Below are 19486 nucleotides of genomic sequence, written 5' to 3'. Positions count from 1 at the left end.
CATTTTATAGGTTTTTAGGATAAACTTCTGGCTGGCTGACAAAACAGGGAACCACCGGTGCTCAGCTCAAGGTCTTTTCCCGTGGCTCCGACGGGGCGGGAAATTATGTGAGGGTGGTGGGAACACGGCAGCCAGTCTCCAAAAGTGAGTGGGAAGGTCCCCATATCAAGAGGTAACACAGGAAAGTGTAATGAGCAAGGGAGACCATCCAAGGAGCAAGACATCAAAAAGGAATTCTTGAAAGGCACTCCTACTTTTATAATCTTGCCTCAGCCCTACCAAGCCTCTCACTCCTCAGGCAGGGCCAGCGATCCCCATCATGGTGAGCCAACAGCCAAATGCCACGGCCACCGTCTCAACCACTCACTGAGCCGCTGGTACCTTGGCACCTGGTCAGCCAACTACCTTGTGTGTGTGGGAAACCGTTGTGGAACCAATGACCAGCCGCATTGTTGATGCCTCGTCAAAAGAAGCTCCGTTCCACTGTCAGGACACCTTGCCACCTGGCCTGGATCTGATGAAACTCAAACGAGGGGGAACACCAGGCGAGCCATCCTTACCCTCTAATAATTAAATCTGGACAGCCCATCCTCCCAGCAATAACACGAAGGACACTTTTCTTGAAACATTAATCTTAATAGTGAATGATTTCAAATCCTTACCACAAATGTAAACAGGGGTCTATACCTTAATTTTAATAACCGCCCCACTTGCATACTCCTCCTTTCAATGAACATAATAGTATTATTTTGATTGAATGTAATAATTGATGTAATCATTGTTGTTATGGCACAACCTCGAAAATTACTGTGGGATGCTGTTGAGGAATGGTGGAGAATTTCACCTCTAACCCCCCAAAAAAGGATGGTAGAACATCCTTGATTAAATGGGGACAAGCTGTGATGAGGACACAGAGACCATGAGGGATATGAAAGGAAAAAAATAAAATAAAATAATGAATCCATCTCACATCGACCGACTGAGTTAGGCCCATGATGACAAGCAGTCCCTTGGGTGGTGCCTCGCTGACTGAAAATGTTATTCAATTTCGTTGTTAGACATCGCTTTGTTTAACTTTTTTGTGTGATCTGCTTTCATTATCTACCCGTCACTTCGACATAGCTACATATATAAACTTAGGAGCAATACCCCTGGATGCTCACCTGGTAGTGGCTGGATAATATAACCAGGGAACCACTGGTAGGCATGGATGACCCACAAAATATGTAACAGAGAAGAAAGTCAATACCTATGGATTTTTAGCCGCGTCTCGCGTGGCTCAAAGAGAGCTCGGCGTTCTTCTTCTTCTTCTTCTTCTTCTTCTTCTTCTTCTTCTTCTTCTTCTTGTTGTTCTTCTTCTTCTGGTGAAGACAAAACCTTTAGGACTCGGCTCTTTTATATATATAGGATCCGGATCTCCTTAAATACTAAACACCTGTACACATCCTCACATTGAGGGTGCCTTTTGAGAGCGTCTATCATGAACTTTTAAATATATTCGGATATTTGCATTACAGTTTCGTAAAGTTCACATTACTATTTAAAGATTATTCCATTTAATGTATTGTAATTTCGTAAATACACTATTTATTTCGTAAATACACTCTATTTCGTAAATACGTAAATACACTATGACGGGTCTCGCAATTGGCTTTATCAAGGCACGTGACGAAATATCGGAAGTTGTTTTTTTTCTTCTTCTTCCTCTTCTTGTTCTTGTTCTTCTTCTGGTGAAGACAAAACCTTGAGGACGCGGCTCTTGGACACATTTGTCCTTGTTTTCTTTTAATGCTGTGAACTAACTTTGGTACATCACGAGTGATGAAGGTTGTGGTCAAGTTTCATCAAAATCGTGAGCGTAGTTTCTGAAAAGAAAGCAAATACCTCTTTATGGGGGTAAATCCCCCTCTAAACTCCCCCTGTAGACCCCCCTTTGACCCCAAAAAATTTAAATGCCATGAACAAACTTTGGTACATCATGGGTGATGAAGGTTGTTGTCAAGTTTCATCAGAATTGCATGTGTAGTTTCTGAGAAGAAAGACCCCCTTAGACCCCCTTAGGGCCAGTTTATTTTAATGCCATGAACAAACTTTGGTATATGCACAGTGAGGAATGTTGTGGTAAAGTTTCATCAAAATCGTATGTGTAGTTTCAGAGAATAAGTTGCAAGTGCTTGTGGACAGACGGACGGACAACACACCATCCCATAAGCTCCGCATAACCACATTCCAGGTGGGCTAAACATTCATAAAATAAATGTACACAGTTCATGTAGTTGAGGCAGACAGAGTGTATTTATTTATTACGTGTTTGCATAGACAGAATGAAAAAGGATGTTTCAAAGAAACGGATCATATGCCAGGACATTGAATGATTTTTTTTAAAAAGTTTCTTAATCAACAGTGAAAATGCTGGAAAATTGAGAGATAAACAAACTTTCAGGATAATATGCACAGTTATCTAATGCTGATAATAATAGTTGTTGAGAGAATGGGATTTTAATTAAAAAACAATTAATCAGTAGCATGTTTTCTTTTTTCATTTGAATGACCAGCTGGATACCTGCTGTCGAGCCTCAAGGAGGCTTGGTGACCTGGTCTTAGATTTAGCTACTTCTCTGGATGTGGTTGAACTCGAGCAAAAACATCCACACACAAAACCTTCCATCGAGGGACACCTACAGCCAGTTGATGTTGAGGCCAAAGCAAAGCCGGTTGAGGATATTTGAATGTGGTTTTTCATTTTTATGTCCAAATGATTTCCCATAAGGAACAGGTGCACAACTAAAGTCCCAAACCTTGGAGTTGACTCTGCCCGTGGCATCGTCACAAGCAAATGGATCCATCCATCCATTCATTGAGACCATACTCTGTGAAGTGCATTGGTGCTGCCAAAGCAGTATCCTTGGCTATTGGGTACAATCCTGTATGGGTCGACACTCCGACACAGGATACCAGCAAGCTGGAACTCATTTTGCCGACCTTGGAAGGATAACAGGTAGAGTCAACCCCACCTGGTATTAATTCCACAGCTGAGTGGGATTTGAACTCAGGATCCTCGTATCCCAAGTCCACCACCCTAACCATTAAGCCAACACCAAGCATAAGCAGATGGATGTCACGGATTTTCTCACATGTTCTTGAGATCTAATTCAGCCCCATTTCGTACGCGTGACCCGCAAAAGAGACCACACCTTGGTGGTTCATAGTTCCTGAACAGGGGTCATTATCTCATCATTGACAAGGTACGTTAAGATGATGGATGAACTCAACCAGACAATGAGACAATGGAATCGAGGGAGGCCAACCTCTGTGGAGAGCAAAGGAAAGCTGACATTTCGGGCGCTGACATAAACACCTTGTTTACTCCGACGAAGGGTTAACGAATGAAACGCCAGCTTCTACTTGCTTCCAACAGTGGTTAGCACACCTCGGTCAACGTCCATTTGATTTCATCCATCGTTTTACCCAGCCGCAGACTCAGATCGGCACTTGCCCTTCACCAGCAAGGCTCGTTCTTCCTTCTACATTGATATGCTGCTGTCCTGACATTGATAATAGCAATTCATTCTTCTTTCATGAGGAAAGTCAGACTGAACCTTTGGCACCAGTTGCATTTCATGTTGCCTTCAACTTACATTTAGTTAAAAAAAAATATTTGAAACAATGACCAAATAATTCGGCCTGTTATTATACAAGCTGCAGAACAGTTTTTGGTGTTTGAAAAATAATTAATAGCCTTCGTCCATACACACCGCACTGCCACAATATAAAACGAACTCGAGAGTGGTTTCTTTCGGAGGAATATAAATAACACTATGAAGTAGGTATCAAATGATCGTGCCTGATGTGCTTCCATCACGGATGAGCATTTTGTTTTTGGGGCACTTAAGTCGCTCGCTATTCTTCCCACTTGACCTTCAACACGTCCTCAAAATACTGCATCATACCCTGAGATGATGAGGTCCAAACTATTAAGGCACAAAGTCTCAAGTTTCTGCAGCAGCAGCAAATACCACCAACCAGGGTGGATTCTATACAATAAACCACCAACAGCAGGCGCACAGCGACCCGACGAGTGGTGCGTTTCCATCTGCTCGTGCCAACCACGAGAAGAGTTTGTGCCTGCAACGTCCATCAGGTAGCAGTACACAACGCTGTGATGGGGAAAAGGGCACGACAAACAAGACCTGGTTCTAAAACATTCGATCCAAGAGTTTGGGTGACTCACACGAGCGCTCCCTTGTTTTGCGATGGGCAAGCATGGCGTGGAGCTTTTGCCAAATCTCCATACCGGAGCGACGTGATTAAATGAGCAAAGTGCAGGGAATGTCTCTTCAGCTCGCCCAATGCTGGCTGTCTGGAATGTCTGTGGCACGGGCACTGAAGCGATTGGTCACGATGCTATGTATGTAAGCTTTCATGAGCTTTGCGATCTCCACCACCTGTTGGACAGAGAACCGATGCAATGAACTCAACCTCACTCAAAAGCTTAACATGTTCCAATAAGTTAAACAGAAGATCAAACAGTAAGTTAACCTCAGATCATCGCGCTCTCACAACGTTTGTGAAGCTGAAGAGAAAAGCATTTTCAAATGTGCATTCAGTGTTTTGGGTGCAAAGTGACAACAAAAGGAAATCACATTGTTTGACGTGACTGATGACGAGACGTGGACGCTTCCACAATTTCAGAGCTTTGCAATGACCAAAATACACCCCTTGCCAACTTGTGATAGAACTTGCAGTGTGACCAAGCCACTTACTTTGACCAGCCAGGCTTTTCTTATTCCTCCTCTACTTCATCTTCTTCTTATTATTATTTGTACCAGTCAAGGTAGCAAGCGTTACCGGGCAACATCGGGTTCCTTCTCCCACCCCATTCCCCTTCCTCATACTTCTTTTCTCCTCCCTCATCCCACCCCCTTCCCTGCCTCTTCCCAGCACACCCCTTCCTGTCCAACCTACCCAACCCCTTCCTCCTCCCACCTCTCCCCTCCCCCATCCCACCTCTTCCTCTCCTATCTTCTCCCTCATACCAGCCCTTCCCCGATCCCACCCTTTCCCCCCCCCAATCCTCCCCCACCACACTCTCACTTCCTCCTCCCATTCCAGCCCCTTCCCTTCCTACTTTCCCTACACCTCTCCTCCAACCTCTCCAATCCCTCATCCCACCTCTTCCCCTCCCTTATCGCACCCCTTCCCCTGCATCCTCCCACCCCTTCCCCTCCATCCTCCCTCCCACCCCAACATCCTCCCCCATCACACCCATCACTTCCTCCTCCCATCCCAGCTTTTCTTCTTCTTCTTCTTCTTCTTCTGCAGATTTCACTCCGTATTTTGACACATTTAATCCATGGCATCCGATCCTCAAATCCATAATCATATTTCAATTATATACTTTAATTAGTCCGTGAGAGTAGATCGTGTTTCCAAGGCAAGGCTTTGTGAGTAGGCCGAATCAAAATGGCGGCTAAGACCCTTGTGAGGTGAAGTTGGTCTGACCAAGGATAAACCTTTCATGAAGGTAAGCTGTTAATTACCTTCAAAAGGGGTGTTTTAATCAACCCAAACACCCAATTTTCATTCATCCACTCCCTCAGAGTTCCGTTAGTATAGGCGCTGTCACACCTTGACGTTTTAGCCAGCAATGGCAACGTATAAAAATGTATGTAAAACGTTGGCGTACGCTGAAGCTTTGAGGTTTTTTTTTTAAGTTTTGGTCGTATTCATAACGTGTTGGTCGTATGCATAACATATTAGTAACGGGCACAGAACGTTTCATTGTCTCATAGATAACTTACACCAACGAATAGATAACTTATACCCTCCTGTGCGGGAGGACGAAAGTCTGAGTCTTCAGGTCCTTGGTACTTCCAGTCTTGCTCTATGGATGCGAGACTTGGACTCTGACCAAGGATCTGAGATGGAGACTTAATTCCTTTGGTACCAGGTCTCTTCGGAGAATCCTTGGCTATCGCTGGTCGGATTTTGTGTCCAACGAGCGGTTTCTGAGAGAGACTCGGGTGAGATTTGTTACCTACATAGTCCGTGAGAGTCAGTTGCGGCTGTATGGACATGTGGCTCGTTTTCCTGACGCCGATCCTGCTCATCAGATTCTCTCAGCGAGGGAGTCTCATGAGTGGAGGAGGCCAGTGGGCCGACCACGTGCCTCTTGGTTGCAGCAGGTTGACCATCATCTCAAGGCGATGGGGATGGGCCTGGCATCTGCCTGGGGGTTGGCCAGACGGAGGCCCCTGGAGTACCGGTGGAAAGTGGACGCAGCGACGCGCTGTTCTGGCACATGCTCCCATACCTGACCTGACCTGACCAACGAATGCTTAGCCTGTTGTCGGCGTTCACAACCTATGCCCAACGATAGTTTAACTTAGGCATACCGTTCTGCACATATCGCCGACAAACTCGTGGCGTAACCTGTTAAAAGGCTGCCACACGCCGATTTAAATCATAACTGCCTGAAAATTGGAAGTGTCAACATCGCAGTCACACCTTGACGATTTAGCCAGCATATGCCGACCTATGAAAAATGTGTCTGAAACGCTGGCACACGTCGAATATGGTATGGGTAAGTTGGGTATACGTTAGGAGCACGCTGAAAAACAATGAAGTACGATGTCATATTCCGTGGTACGTCTAGTACGTCGTGAAATTTCAAGCATGCTGAAAATTTTACGACGTACTCGACGTATGGCTCACAAGTTCCGCATATGCCGGCATAAGTTATCGGCACGCTCCGCGATCGTTGACACACGTCGGACACACGTTACTTGTAAGTTACTCATAAGTCGAAACACGTCGAGGTAATGTTTAGCATACCCGAAACTTATTTCTTAACCTATGAGTAACGTGCTTTGAACCTATGAGTAGCGTGCTTTGAACCTATGAGTAACGTGTCTCAAACGCACATTGTCTTATGTAGACGAATCTGATTGATGTCTTCCGGACGAACACAGAACTTACTGAACGTGTTTCTAACTTCCATCTACCGAATAATGGCGATTTGGCAGAGTTTAGGGGAATTGGTATATACAAATGGGCTTCACAAGAGTAACCCGTCAGTGTTCCAGACTCCATGTTGAGTCGATGTCAATGTCAGTAGTATCAGTAGTGGTAGTATTAGGTGAGCGTGTCAGTAGTAGTAGTCGTAGTAGTAGTAGTAGCAGCAGTAGTAGTAGTAGTATTAGTATTGGTAGTAGTAGTAAGTCCATGTCAGTCGTAGTAGGTGAGCGTGATGGGGAGGGTGTGGGTGATGATGGATCCTCGTTGCGTCCACGATTAGGCGAATACTTTGCACCATTGTTCGATGTTCTTTTCGGCTATTTTTTTTTCTCATTCCCACGATGAACTATATTTTTGTTTCAGTTTTTAAAGTATTCAAAACGACATGGACAAATGCATGATGTACGAATAATGAACACAGAACGCTTCGATAACTTATAGATAAGTTATACCAACGATTGATTAGCGTGTTTTAGGCGTCCACAACCTATGCCCAACGATAGTCTAACGTATGCATAGCGTGGCAGCGTATCGTTGAGGATTACGTGAGGTTTTCTATTCATCGGCTGAAACTTCACTTTCAATAAATGGCTGTCACTCGCCTGTTGTTTTTGGACGCTGGTGCTCGACAATTGAGATCGTCTCCATTGAACGAGTTAAATCGCTTCCAGAGCACTGCAGTCACGGCACCAACAGCAGCAGGCTCAGTGCCAGCCTCATGCCAGGCTCAAGCGGATCCCTGTAGAAGGTGTACTGCTTGGTTATCCTTGGACCCACTCTGGCTCGCAGCTCGTCAAACATCGCTGGGGGCATTCGCAGGAAGTTGATGAAGGATGCATGGTCCTCGTTCAGGAGTTCCACCATGAGCTGGTCATATATGCCGTAATGGCGTCGTCATATATGCCATAATATATGCCGTCATATATGCCTCACACCCAGTTCCTTCTCCTCCGTTCACGTCTTCTTCTCCCGGCTCTATTGGCACGCAACTGGTGCAGTGTCAACTCGATGAGGTCATGTTGATTTTGGAGGACAGGTAGGTATTGTCGTCTCAGCGTTGCCGTATCCTCCATCTCTCAGAATGACATGGACATGTACTCACCACGAAGTCTAAAAAAAGACGGGTTCCTCCTGCGAAGCCCCTTTTTATATACTAAATCCCTTAATCGCTGCCAATACGCCATTATACGGTATCTGTAAGTTAGAAACTCGTTCAGTAAGTTCTGTGGTCGTCCTGAAGACGTCAAGTACGTCTATATACGTATTTGTGCGTAGGACATGCTTTACAAACAATTCCCAAGCACGTTACTCATAGGTTATAAATAAGTCACGGGTACCCTAAACATAACTTTTACGTGTTTCGACGTATGAAGAACTTTCAAGTAACGTGTTGCGAAGTGTGAACAACGTTCGCGTAACGTGCTTACAAAACGTTACTAATAGGTTAGAAATAAGTTTCGGGTACGCAAAACATTACCTCGACGTGCTTCGACTTATGAGTAACTTTCAAGTAACTTGTGTCGACGTGTGTCAACGATCGCATAACGTGCCTACAACTTATGGCCAGCGTAGCGGAACGTGTGAGGAACGCTGGCAATACGTCGTAAAATTTCAAGCATGCAAAAATTTGAGGACAACCCAAAAGTACGTTTAAAGCCAGCGTACTTCGACGTATGCCAGTGTTTTTCAGCGTATTCTTAACGTATACAAAACGTACCCATAACGTATTCGACGTGTGCCAGCGTTTTAGACAAATTTTTCATAAATCGGCATACGCTGGCTAAATCGTCAAGGTGTGACAGCGGCTTATGCAAGTCAAGTTCGGGGCCACTAAGTTTCATGGTTTTGGAGTTATGAAGGAAACACAATCACATCTCATTTTATCATTTTCTGTTCCTAACAACACGCACGCACGCACGCACACACACACACTTATTTTTAAGGATGCAGACTGCAGTACTGACTGTGGGTTGCATAATTGGTTGGCGGGACATGGTTGTGCCACTGCTGCAGTGCCCCCTGTCAGTTAGGGCAGGAATTTGGTATTTGTTCAGGTTACTGAAGATAACTCGCCTCCTTCTTCTGGAAAGGCATCGAGTGGTCTGTAATTTCCACATAATTCCAGCAGGTGGGCACACAGCAACCAGTTTAACGACCATCCGAGGGACGGCAACACATTGCCTGTGAAGCACCTGTCGGACATGTTACCGTTGGGTCGAGAATCAAACCAAAACTGGACAGATCAAACATAATTGCACTACTTCTGAACTTTCCCGTCTTTCTTTCAATAATAGAGCATCGAGTTTTGTCTGCTCAGTCGAGAGATCTTTCAAGCTTGCAATTTGTCTACATGAATGAGCTTCATAAGGGGTAATTCATCAATGTGCTATTGCTGGTTCATCAATGTGCGCTATCGCGAGATATCGCTGGCACCATGAACAAATTACAAATTCCTGCTCAAACCAGCAGAGGGCACTGCATCAGCAGCACAGCTGTGCTCTCAGCCAATGTTGCGACCCTGTTGCCTTGCGCTGCTTTCGAATGAAGAAGATGAATCCTCATAATAACTTTATCTCATCGGTGGTCATACACAGTTTTGAATTGCTCTGCAGTGAAGTTGTTCTTTGAAAATATTTCCTGCATACATCTCTTAAGGTAATTTCAAAACTCGTGAGACGTAACCAACCTCGAACGTCACCTGTCGGCCATGAAAATAGCAGGCAGTGTAATTACCTGTGCAGTTTCAAACATCATATCCCGTTCAGCAAGAGCGATCTTGTAAGAGTTGGCATGTGGAGCACCAAATGACAGGATTCGATCGTACGTGAAAGTTTCCAGTGGTCGGGGCTCTCCGCGCTTGTACACGGCGACTGCACTTGCACTCACAGCCAGCCACAGCTCACGAGGAAACCCGCCCTGCTTGCACTGATCATACACACACGCATAAGATGATCAGAACAATTTGTTCACCACCATGGTCCCTTTCACATACAAGCAGCAGTACTTGCTCAATTAATTCCAGCAACCTTTTGAGGTACTACAACTTTCGTGTTAGCTACCTATTGTCCTGCTGATGAAGTCTCAAGGCAGAAACAGTGCTCTCAAGGACTGGTGTTAACACAACATTTGGAAATTCAATATAACTATGACACACACCAGCCAATTTGAAGAGTGGTCCCTGTTAATACACTGCGGAGATCGATGTTTACAGTTCCTCCCTCCTCCCTCCTATATAAATATAAATATATAATCTTCACACCTCTTTCCCTCCCCCCCCCTCATTCTCTCACTCACTCTCACTCTCACACATTATTGCTTGCCTTTGAGATACTCAACCTTGTGCTGACTGCTGAAGTGTCCCTTTGGTCGTCATTCTCAGGACTTCTTCCATGCTTACATTGGATGCCAAAGACTGGTTCTGCTCTTTCAGGTCATACATTGTTGTTTCTCTTTTCCATTAGTTTGGTGTTTGTTTTTCCTTTCATCATTTTGTTTATTGTATGTCTGTGCATCAGAAGAACTATAAATCCCAAGTTGCCAAATTCGTATTTTCTGAAGTTAAACTATTGATATACAAATATATATATATATATATATATATACACACACACACACACACACACACACACACACACACACACACACACACACACACACACACACACACACACACACACACACACACACACACACACACACACACACACACACACACACACACACACACACACACACACACACACACACACACACACACACACACACACACACAGGGTGTCCCAAAAGTCTGGATCCAAAGGCATTTTTCCTAATATACAATTTGATATTTTTCTTTTTCTTTCAGATCCAAGATGGCTTTGAAACTAACAATAGAAGATCGAATTGAACTCATTCTCATGTTCGCAAGACAAGATTCTTCACATCGAGGAGTTGCTGCCGAATTCGATAGAAAGCATCCTGATAAGCATCCAATAACACACGCCACTGTTAAAGTGTTTCAACGTTTTCGGTTCAGAAATGTTCAACGTTCTTGTATTCAGCGTATAAACAAGTGTCGCGAAGTCTAAGGCCGTCAATTTGAGCATTTACTGTAATAACACTTTTGAATAAATTTTTGCCGATGGATCCAGACTTTTGGGACACCCTGTTTCATACTTGGAAGCGAATGGTTTTGGATGTCAGGCCACAAGACTGTTTTGCTTTATTAGCTTTCAAAGGTTCTGAATTTCCTCGCCTTAGGCTGGAATTTTGTTTTTCCGAAGAGGTTTCTCAAGTTGATGAGTTCATTGAGAAATGGTGTAAAGTTGTTGGGTTGGGTTCAGGGGAATTAATTAATTTTGTTTTTATAATCGGTAACTATGTAATTATGTTCTTTTGATCTGTTTACCTTTTCATGACTGCAATTGTATTTACTTCTTGTTATTATTCTCTTTTTTGTAACAACGGACTTTAAAAGTCGAGTCTCGGTCTCGGTCTCTCTCACTTCCCTGATGATGTGTGCGGTTACGCAAGTAAGGTATCCTTCCTTTCACACAAAACATTGTGTTAAACTATATATACATATATATATATATATATATATATATATATATATATATATATATATATATATATATATATATATATATATATATATATATTAGTAAGTGCAGAAAGATCTGCTCTTTGGCTGAGTTTGTCTTGCTGATGAAGCATGCAGACAGATAGATACATGTGCCTAAGACTGCAGTTTAAAATCTCATCTTGCATATGTCTCATCATACCTCAACATCAAATAAAGTGGAGCCATATCCAGGCCACTCCCGGACCAGGCTCATATAACGTTGCATGGCTTGCTGCTGTGATGTACCACGCAACTTCCTCCACTTTTCCACCACACCATCTCTTGTCGCCTGGAGCTCTTCCTGCAGCCACAGCTCAGCCGCCGTGCTTGCCTCTCCATCTCCAGAGGTTGAAGATGATGATGAAGATGATGTGGACGATGTTGAAGATTTACGTCGGGCTCCACCACCACCCCCACTCCCCCAAATAGTGGCGGCACGGAGACTCCGACGGAGTGAGCCATCGATGAAGAGCGATCGTTTACGCTCATTATTCCCATGTGATTGAGTACTGGGTAACGAGTGCCCGGAAGCAAGACGTGCTTTAATGCGGCTGATTGGGTAGATCTGCTCGAGGCTTGGATCTGTGGTCCAGCCCCGCGTGAAATCGCCAAGAGAATACTGCAGACGCAGGGCAGCGAGGAGCTGCAATGTGTCAGCTGGTGCAGGAAAATGACCTCGTACAACACTTTCATGAGCCTTGAGAATGAAAAGAAAAGGTGTATTATAGTTTGCACCATGTCTTACCACTGGTAAGCAAGATTTTGAACATGAGCCCATTCCCAAATCACAAAACAATCCTTCAATTGCACCGAATATTGGTGCCGCACTCTACCTGCTCAAACATGAATGCAAACTCCACGCTGTCACTACAGATGCTGCTCATGTCCAGGAAGCAGTACAGCTTAAAGTAGAGCTGCCACTGAGACTCCTGCTCGTCTGCTGAGTCTGACTCTGCCAGTCTGTAGGCAGAAAACGGAGCAGCAGCGCTGTGTTCACTTGTAGTATACATGATCATTGCAAAATTTATCAACCATTGCAAGTATAGACAGAGCTTTGCCAGGAACTACCATTGAGGTGCAATGAATCCATAAACTGATACCAAAGCATCAAACTAGTTTCTCAGTGATGTGGCCTTAAAAAGTAATACATCAACAATTATACGTATAGAGGACAATCATCATCGTTATCACCATCGTCCTCAGAACAAACAGCATAATTAATCTGCGATGCATGCAGGACACATTTTGTTCAGAAAAAAGCGGAACGCACATTTCAAACTTGGCCAGGACATCTGCCAGGATTGTGCGAGGTTCGATCGCACGCCCGTTAGCTCCACATTGCTCAAACAGTGCAAAGGAGTTTCTGCTGTCCTCCATGGCAAGACCTCTCATTAGTTTCTCAACCACCTGGAGAATGCAATCAGCAAGTAGGGGGTATGAAAAAGAAATAAAGAAACGAAGAATGAAGTTTCAAGAAGTACGATGTCAAAAATAAGAAAAGGGACAAACAAATCTGGCCCACACACCTCTCCGGCTGTGGTGTGAGGCCCAACGGAGATGCGGCATGAACCGCCACCATGGCAAAACACTGTGGCTTCCAATTCACTGAGAGCCATCAATGCCACCAGCTCAGGGCGGCACGGCATGTATTCACGAGCGCGTCCCTGCCTCAGCACTTCCTGCGTTTGTGCAATGAATGGCCGAAGCTCCGGACAGCTCTGCCATTCTCGTGCCCTGTGGATGAGAAATATCCACCAAAGATACCAGACTGAGTCATTGGAATTATTCATCAATCATCATTCGTTTTTGCCGAATCGTTGGGTGGAATTAATAAATTGCTCAGTTGTACAACACCTGGATGTCTTCATTTGAGCTCTGTGAATAACCCAAACTGAACAATCGCAATATTAATAGAAAACACTACATCTCCTCATTCAGCAGGATAATGGATGCAAGAGTCATCTCGAATAGTATAATGGTGGTTGAACATAAGACAAGACTAATCTACATTTAACTTTCTCCTGATCAAAACTTTATGTGGCAAGATGTCAGTGGGAGGCATGACAATGTGTGCTGGGAGGAGACTTGGTACAGGCAGGAAGGGCCAACAGTCGTTTCCTGTGCTTCTTTAGCTGTGTAATGACCTAATGTCAAGAACACAGTCCTTCAGAAGGGATGTTGAGCTGTCTGTCTCACATTGACAATCTCACCTCCTTTGGACCTTTAATGGTCTTTACGTTTCATCAAAACTCCACGAATCATGAGCTGAATCAGACTTGACCACATTTTCGTTATTTTCAGCTCGTTTTGGTGAAGGTTTCTCTCGATTTTTTGAGGTTTCATGTTCCGCATGTGGTGGTAAAATCTGAGAATCTGTCTTTCACTCGGAAGTGAAGTTTTGAGGAATAGTTGGAGTTTGAAGGGACATGAGTTACAAAATTGTTATGGAATGGAGCTAAACCAAATTTTTTTTTTTTTTTTTTTTTACAATTAACTGTCTTGGTGCACATGATACTATTGTTAAAATAATTCCAAAATTGTCCATTTTCCTTCTTCTTGTATATTGAGCACATGATTGAGGATCGCATCATCTGCTGGGGGCACAACTGTGCTGCTCATGCAGACAGTGCCCCTGAAAGTTAGAATTTGAAATTTGTTCAGGGTGCCGGCGATATCTCGCCGACTCTGCACGGAGGACACTGTGGGATCTTTCGCGTTTTTTTGAACCAGGGCTAAATGGGTCAGAGGTGAGTGTGCATATCTGTAGGTTATCCTGCCAGTCCGTATGCTTTCCTTGTTCTATTAGTTCAATAAAGAGACCCACAGAATTATTTGTTACCTGCGCAGGTGTGTTTTGAGATAGCGCAGCACAGGTCGGCTCGGTGGGAATATGCAAGCGAGGCAGGTAAGGGCCTGCCACAAGTGTAGTGCTCCAAGTCTTCCAGGCTGAACCGGTCGTGTCGTCTGCTTGATCAGCTGGCAGTAGGCCTCATTGCGCAGAGGACGTAGGTCGTGACAAGCCTGCAGGATAGCTCGGATACCAGGCAAAGCGTCAGAAACCTCCTCGAGTTCCCGTAGTAAAGAAAACATCCACACGGCCTCATCCTGAAGACTTCTGTAGCAGTTCTTCTCCCATCGTACTGTGGGATATAACGGATGTGTACAATTGGATAATTACAAGAAAGGAAAAGTAGCATGGGTAGAAAACAAGGTTCATTGATGTCAGTACGTTTAAAGGTTTATATTGTTGTAGCTCGGCAAAACCGGCACTCCTCCGAGACAATGGCATCCAACATATAGCGATCCTAAGACAGTTATCTCATTAGTATTTGTTTCGTTAACCCTTTCTATATGTCGAGTGGGTACATGGGACAAGATACGTTGCGCAGGGCTTTTAGATAGGTTTTCAATCCCCCTATTCTTTCATTTACTTTATTCCCTCTATTACACACACAAACCCTGCCATGCATGCACGCACGCCAGATCAGTGAGGTGACTTGCCAGCGGGAGGAACCAGCATCCGCAGTTCATTTGCTTACCCATGTCGAGTTACTGTAACTCGAAATGCAAACGTGCGCTGGGATTTGTTCAATGACGTCCAGGTAGCTTCAGCCTGCTGCTAAATAACCACGCTCGAACGGAGATCAATGCATGTTCAGGGTCTGAGAGCACTCACGAAAACCCTCGGCCAATGTTGATTTTGGAGCTCTGTCGTGTGGCCCGGCTGATAAGCAACTGAAGCCATTTTCAACTCCAGAGTCTGGCGGGGCGTGGCTACGGCACGGAGTGACAGCGATGCACCCATAGGGGAGCTCGGAAATGCTTATCAGGTCTCCTGATCCAACCACAGCCAATATTCTTAAGTTTCACAGGTTACAGGCACCATCACACACACACACACACACACACACACACACACACACACACACACACACACACACACACACACACACATTAGATTTAGCCCAGAAAGAGGAGAAGCAGTTGAGGTGTGGGCGACCTCGTTGTACCTGGCATGGTCGACGGACCTACGCAACTCAATTGCTTTGGAAGGGGGAGCAATGAAGAAAACTGGGGTGTCTACAAGGAATGAGTGGGAGGTGCACAGAGTGGTGCAGCGTGATGCAAGAGGAAGGTGTGAAAGGTGCAAATCGGTAACGTTCTTTAAGTGGACGAGGAACAGATTGAGAAAAGATGCGTGAGAGAAAGCTCAACAGGGACGTGTGAGAAAGTCTGCAAGTGTTATGTAAGATTGTAGAAGGTTATCGGGTTAACTCTGCACTGTGTCTCTTTCTTTTTGTAAATACTTGTATTTCTGTTGTCACACCCACAAATTCCTTGCTTTGCCCTGCTGTACATTTTATGAATAAACCAATTACTGTGCCACATAACTTTCCTCACCCTTGCTTGTAATAAATTGCTTTTGTTATAAATGGACCCAGCCTGTTTCGTCTTTTCCTTCATTGTTGCAGCATGGTCCAAACGTTAGTTTAACTGGGAAGTTCTACCCCAACAAACTGTTTATTAGCCGGTGAATACTTGGCAGCTCTGATCGGCTGCACCTGATATGCTAAGTTTAACGCAAGTACGCATCGAGGACACGTGACCCTAATTGGCCGGCCGTCCACAAGTAATTATCATGTGAAGTCGTGTAACTCTGCACGGATTGACCGTGCCAGTCGGAAACCATGGTTGCCCAGCAACCTGCCGGTGTGTGGAGTTGTCTGTGTCCAGCGGCTTCAGGACGGGTCGTTCAAGAGGGACGCAAGAGCTTCCCCTCTTGGCGAGCCCTGAACCCCGAGTCCGCAACAATATCATTCATCAAATGATGTGAGGAAACTCTACACAGGAAAAGAGGAACAGGTACATTTCAAACTTGGCCAATATTTTGACCTTCAGCCCAATTACACTTCAAAATGAAAGGAAATATGTCATCTGTTGATTTATATCTATTTAACAAACATCTGCTATGTCCAGCAGACAAAAATCCAGGGACAAGAAGAGAGTCATGTGATGGAAGCAAAGCAAACGCAGGAGGTTTGTATACGTTTCCATTGAATTGCAGTTATTCATTCGCTATTTGCTCAAGATCAAGAATGCATCATCGGAAGAGGACTATGCAGCTCAGATTAGAGGAGATGACTGAAGAGGAGTTTGTAGGGTGCAGGGATGTCAAATGGTCAATCCTCCACCCCCACATCCCCTCCTCCTGCGAAGTGAAGTTGATAAACTGTTCAAATGAATTAAGATGGTGTAGACGTAGTGGTGCAAGCTTGATGGGTCATGTGGTGTCTGGTATCCAAGTTCCTTGTGCAACGTGGACTCGTATACCACCATGATGATTTTTGTGGAAGAAAAGAGGCATGTGTCCTGTTCGGCCGTGGGACGACCCTGTTTTTCTTTCAGTTTCGTTCACTACCTCCGATGGACGACACAGATTTGACATTAAAAATTTTGAATACCGAATATGGTTGTGCTTTTGGTCAAAAGTTGCACATTAGTGAGAAATTATCAAAAAACTGGAACATTTGGAGAGGGCGTAAAATATGTTGACATTCTCACGGTATTCGCGATTGGTCTAAAAGTAACGTGAATACACTGATTCACCAATCGTATGCGCTGATACAGAGTATGCATGGGGGGGGGGGGGACAAATCCGGCACGGACGAGGTGGTTATACGTGTGTTCTGCTGGCGCACGCGAAATAATTTGTCTGCAGAAACAGACGCAGACCGCAAGTTCAACATGGAATGTTGTATGCACGTCTGTTCGTCGCCAAAATCCAAGATTTCATCGTTTCCCTTGAGCTCCTGGATAAAATTTAGGCAGTGTGCGGAGCGATGGAACAATATATGTGGCATTTATGCAAATAAAGCAACTGAAATCTGGTCAGCCTTGGAGCTGGAGACAAACCCGAATCTCTCGGACGATCTGAGGTTACACTTTGGCTACCATCGAGAGTGCTGCCAACGATTCACTGACGTCTCGAAGCTTGGTTTAGCGGAGAGAGGACATGCATCTCGAGCTCAACAATCTACCAGTCAAGAAGAAGGTAAGTACATGTATTGCCAGTTGCCAATAAACATTCTTTAGCACTCACTGTACCTCTAATCTCTATAAAGGCAACGATGCGAAATAAAGCCAAGCTTTAACTTTGATGTGACAGGAATCGTGTGGCTCCAGTCTAAACTTCATGTTATTATAAAATACTAGTGCGTGCCCGTAGGTGCGTGCCAGTATGTGCAGCTTAGTTCCTTCGCTCTCGTAAACGACGACTGGATTGGGGCATTGTTTCAATTAGATCGGACCAACCATATCATAAATGGCCATAACTTGGGAAACACCTGGGAAACATACTCAAGTCCCCAGCGTCAATTGTCAGTCATATCAAATGAAGAAGAAGAAGAATTGTGACACCCCTCTCTTTCACCCCCCCCTCTCTCTCCCCCCTCTCGTCTCGCCCCACTCTCTCTCTCTCCCTTCTCTCTTGCCCCCCCTCTAGTCTCGCCCCTCCTCTCTCCCCCCTCCTCTCTCGCCCCCACTCGCATACCCCCTCTCCTGTCCCCCTCTCTCGCCCCTCCTCTCTCCCCCTCTCTTGAATTGTGACGCCCCTCTCTCTCACCCCCTCTCTCCCTCCCCTCTATCACCCTCCTCTCTCGCCCCCTTCTCTCGCTCCCCCTCAACTCCTCTCTCGCCCCTCCCCTCTCGCCCCCTCTCTCGCCCCCTCGCCCCCTCTCTCGCCCCCCTCTCGCCCCTCCTCTCTCCCCTCCTCTCTCCCCCGTCTCGCCCCTCCTCTCTCCCCCCTCCTCTCTCGTCCCTCTCTCTGTAAATGTATTCACAAATGTCTACCAAGCACAACAATTAATTCAAACCTTGGGAAGAAACAGCTTTCAAACCCTTGGGAAACAGCTTTACCTTGGGAAAATTCAAACCTTGGGATTAATTAATAATTTGAACAATTAATTCGAACCTTGGGAAAAAACAGCTTTCAAACCTTGGGAAACACTTGGGAAACAGCTGAAACGGATGAAGAACGATATCAAACCTTGAAAAGGCACAAACTCAGGTCCCCAGCGTCGATTGTGACGTCATAACAAACGAAGAAGAATTGTGACGTCAATCGTGCAAAAAAAAACAAACAAAAAAAAAACATTAATTGTGACGTCATTCGTGATGTCATAGCACCGTGTCTTGTCATTTGTTGACAGATAAATGGCCGTAACTTGGGAACCGCTCGTCCAATTAATATCAAACCTTGAAAAGGCACATCCGCGGGTCACCAGCAATATTCCTGGCAAGTTTCAATCAGATCGGACCGGCGGTTGTCAAGAAACGGCGGTCGCTGACAGAGACACACACACACACACACACACACACACACACACACACACACACACACACACACACACACACACACAGATTGCTGGAATTATAGATAGATTATTGGCTCAAATTTATACTGGTCTACTCTAGCATGGCTATAGGCTAGCCAAAACAATTTGTTGTTTGGGTAAAGTATGCTATACACAACAAATTATAATCAATGCACAGTTTAACAATGCGGTAACATTCAATTGAATGTTGTATTATTGCAACTCGCTGAAATTTAAAACACTCTGGGACGCTGACTCGGAAAATATGAATAACCTGGTAGTTTTCAGCTGATCGCTAGTAAGTGGACAGGGGTTGATCCAAAATTCGTTGGCGTCTACACCGAAAGTAAATCGATGGTGTAACTGGTATTATCCATATAAATTAACACAGCAGTGGAACGTGGTAGTCGGCCAGTGAACGGCTGATGTTCTCGGTCAACAAAATGTAATGCAAAAGCACTGGACTGCTGTTGCCTGTAAAACGAAAAGATCT

General features: G+C 44.9%; 1 protein-coding gene across 2 annotated transcripts in view; it reads right to left on the bottom strand.

Annotated features, from left to right (window-relative positions):
• Positions 1-2276: 2276 nt before the first annotated feature.
• LOC147031009 (unconventional myosin-X-like) overlaps positions 2277-19486 on the bottom strand; it is a 265336-nt gene continuing 248126 nt past the window's right edge. For both annotated transcript variants that reach the window (XM_085875663.1, XM_085875664.1), the window contains 7 exons: positions 14460-14760; positions 13147-13354; positions 12891-13027; positions 12454-12580; positions 11781-12317; positions 9751-9942; positions 2277-4445 (listed from right to left, as the gene is read on the bottom strand). In XM_085875663.1, coding sequence (XP_085731789.1) covers positions 4338-4445; positions 9751-9942; positions 11781-12317; positions 12454-12580; positions 12891-13027; positions 13147-13354; positions 14460-14760 — 1610 coding nt within the window. In that variant the 3' untranslated portion in view covers positions 2277-4337. The remainder of the gene's footprint in view (positions 4446-9750; positions 9943-11780; positions 12318-12453; positions 12581-12890; positions 13028-13146; positions 13355-14459; positions 14761-19486) is intronic.

This window comes from Eptatretus burgeri, chromosome 3 (assembly GCF_056783735.1).
Source record: "Eptatretus burgeri isolate ZD-2024b chromosome 3, Ebu_testis_v1, whole genome shotgun sequence".
NCBI classification, from domain to species: Eukaryota; Metazoa; Chordata; class Myxini; order Myxiniformes; family Myxinidae; genus Eptatretus; species Eptatretus burgeri.
This window is presented reverse-complemented; position numbering and strand designations above follow the sequence as displayed.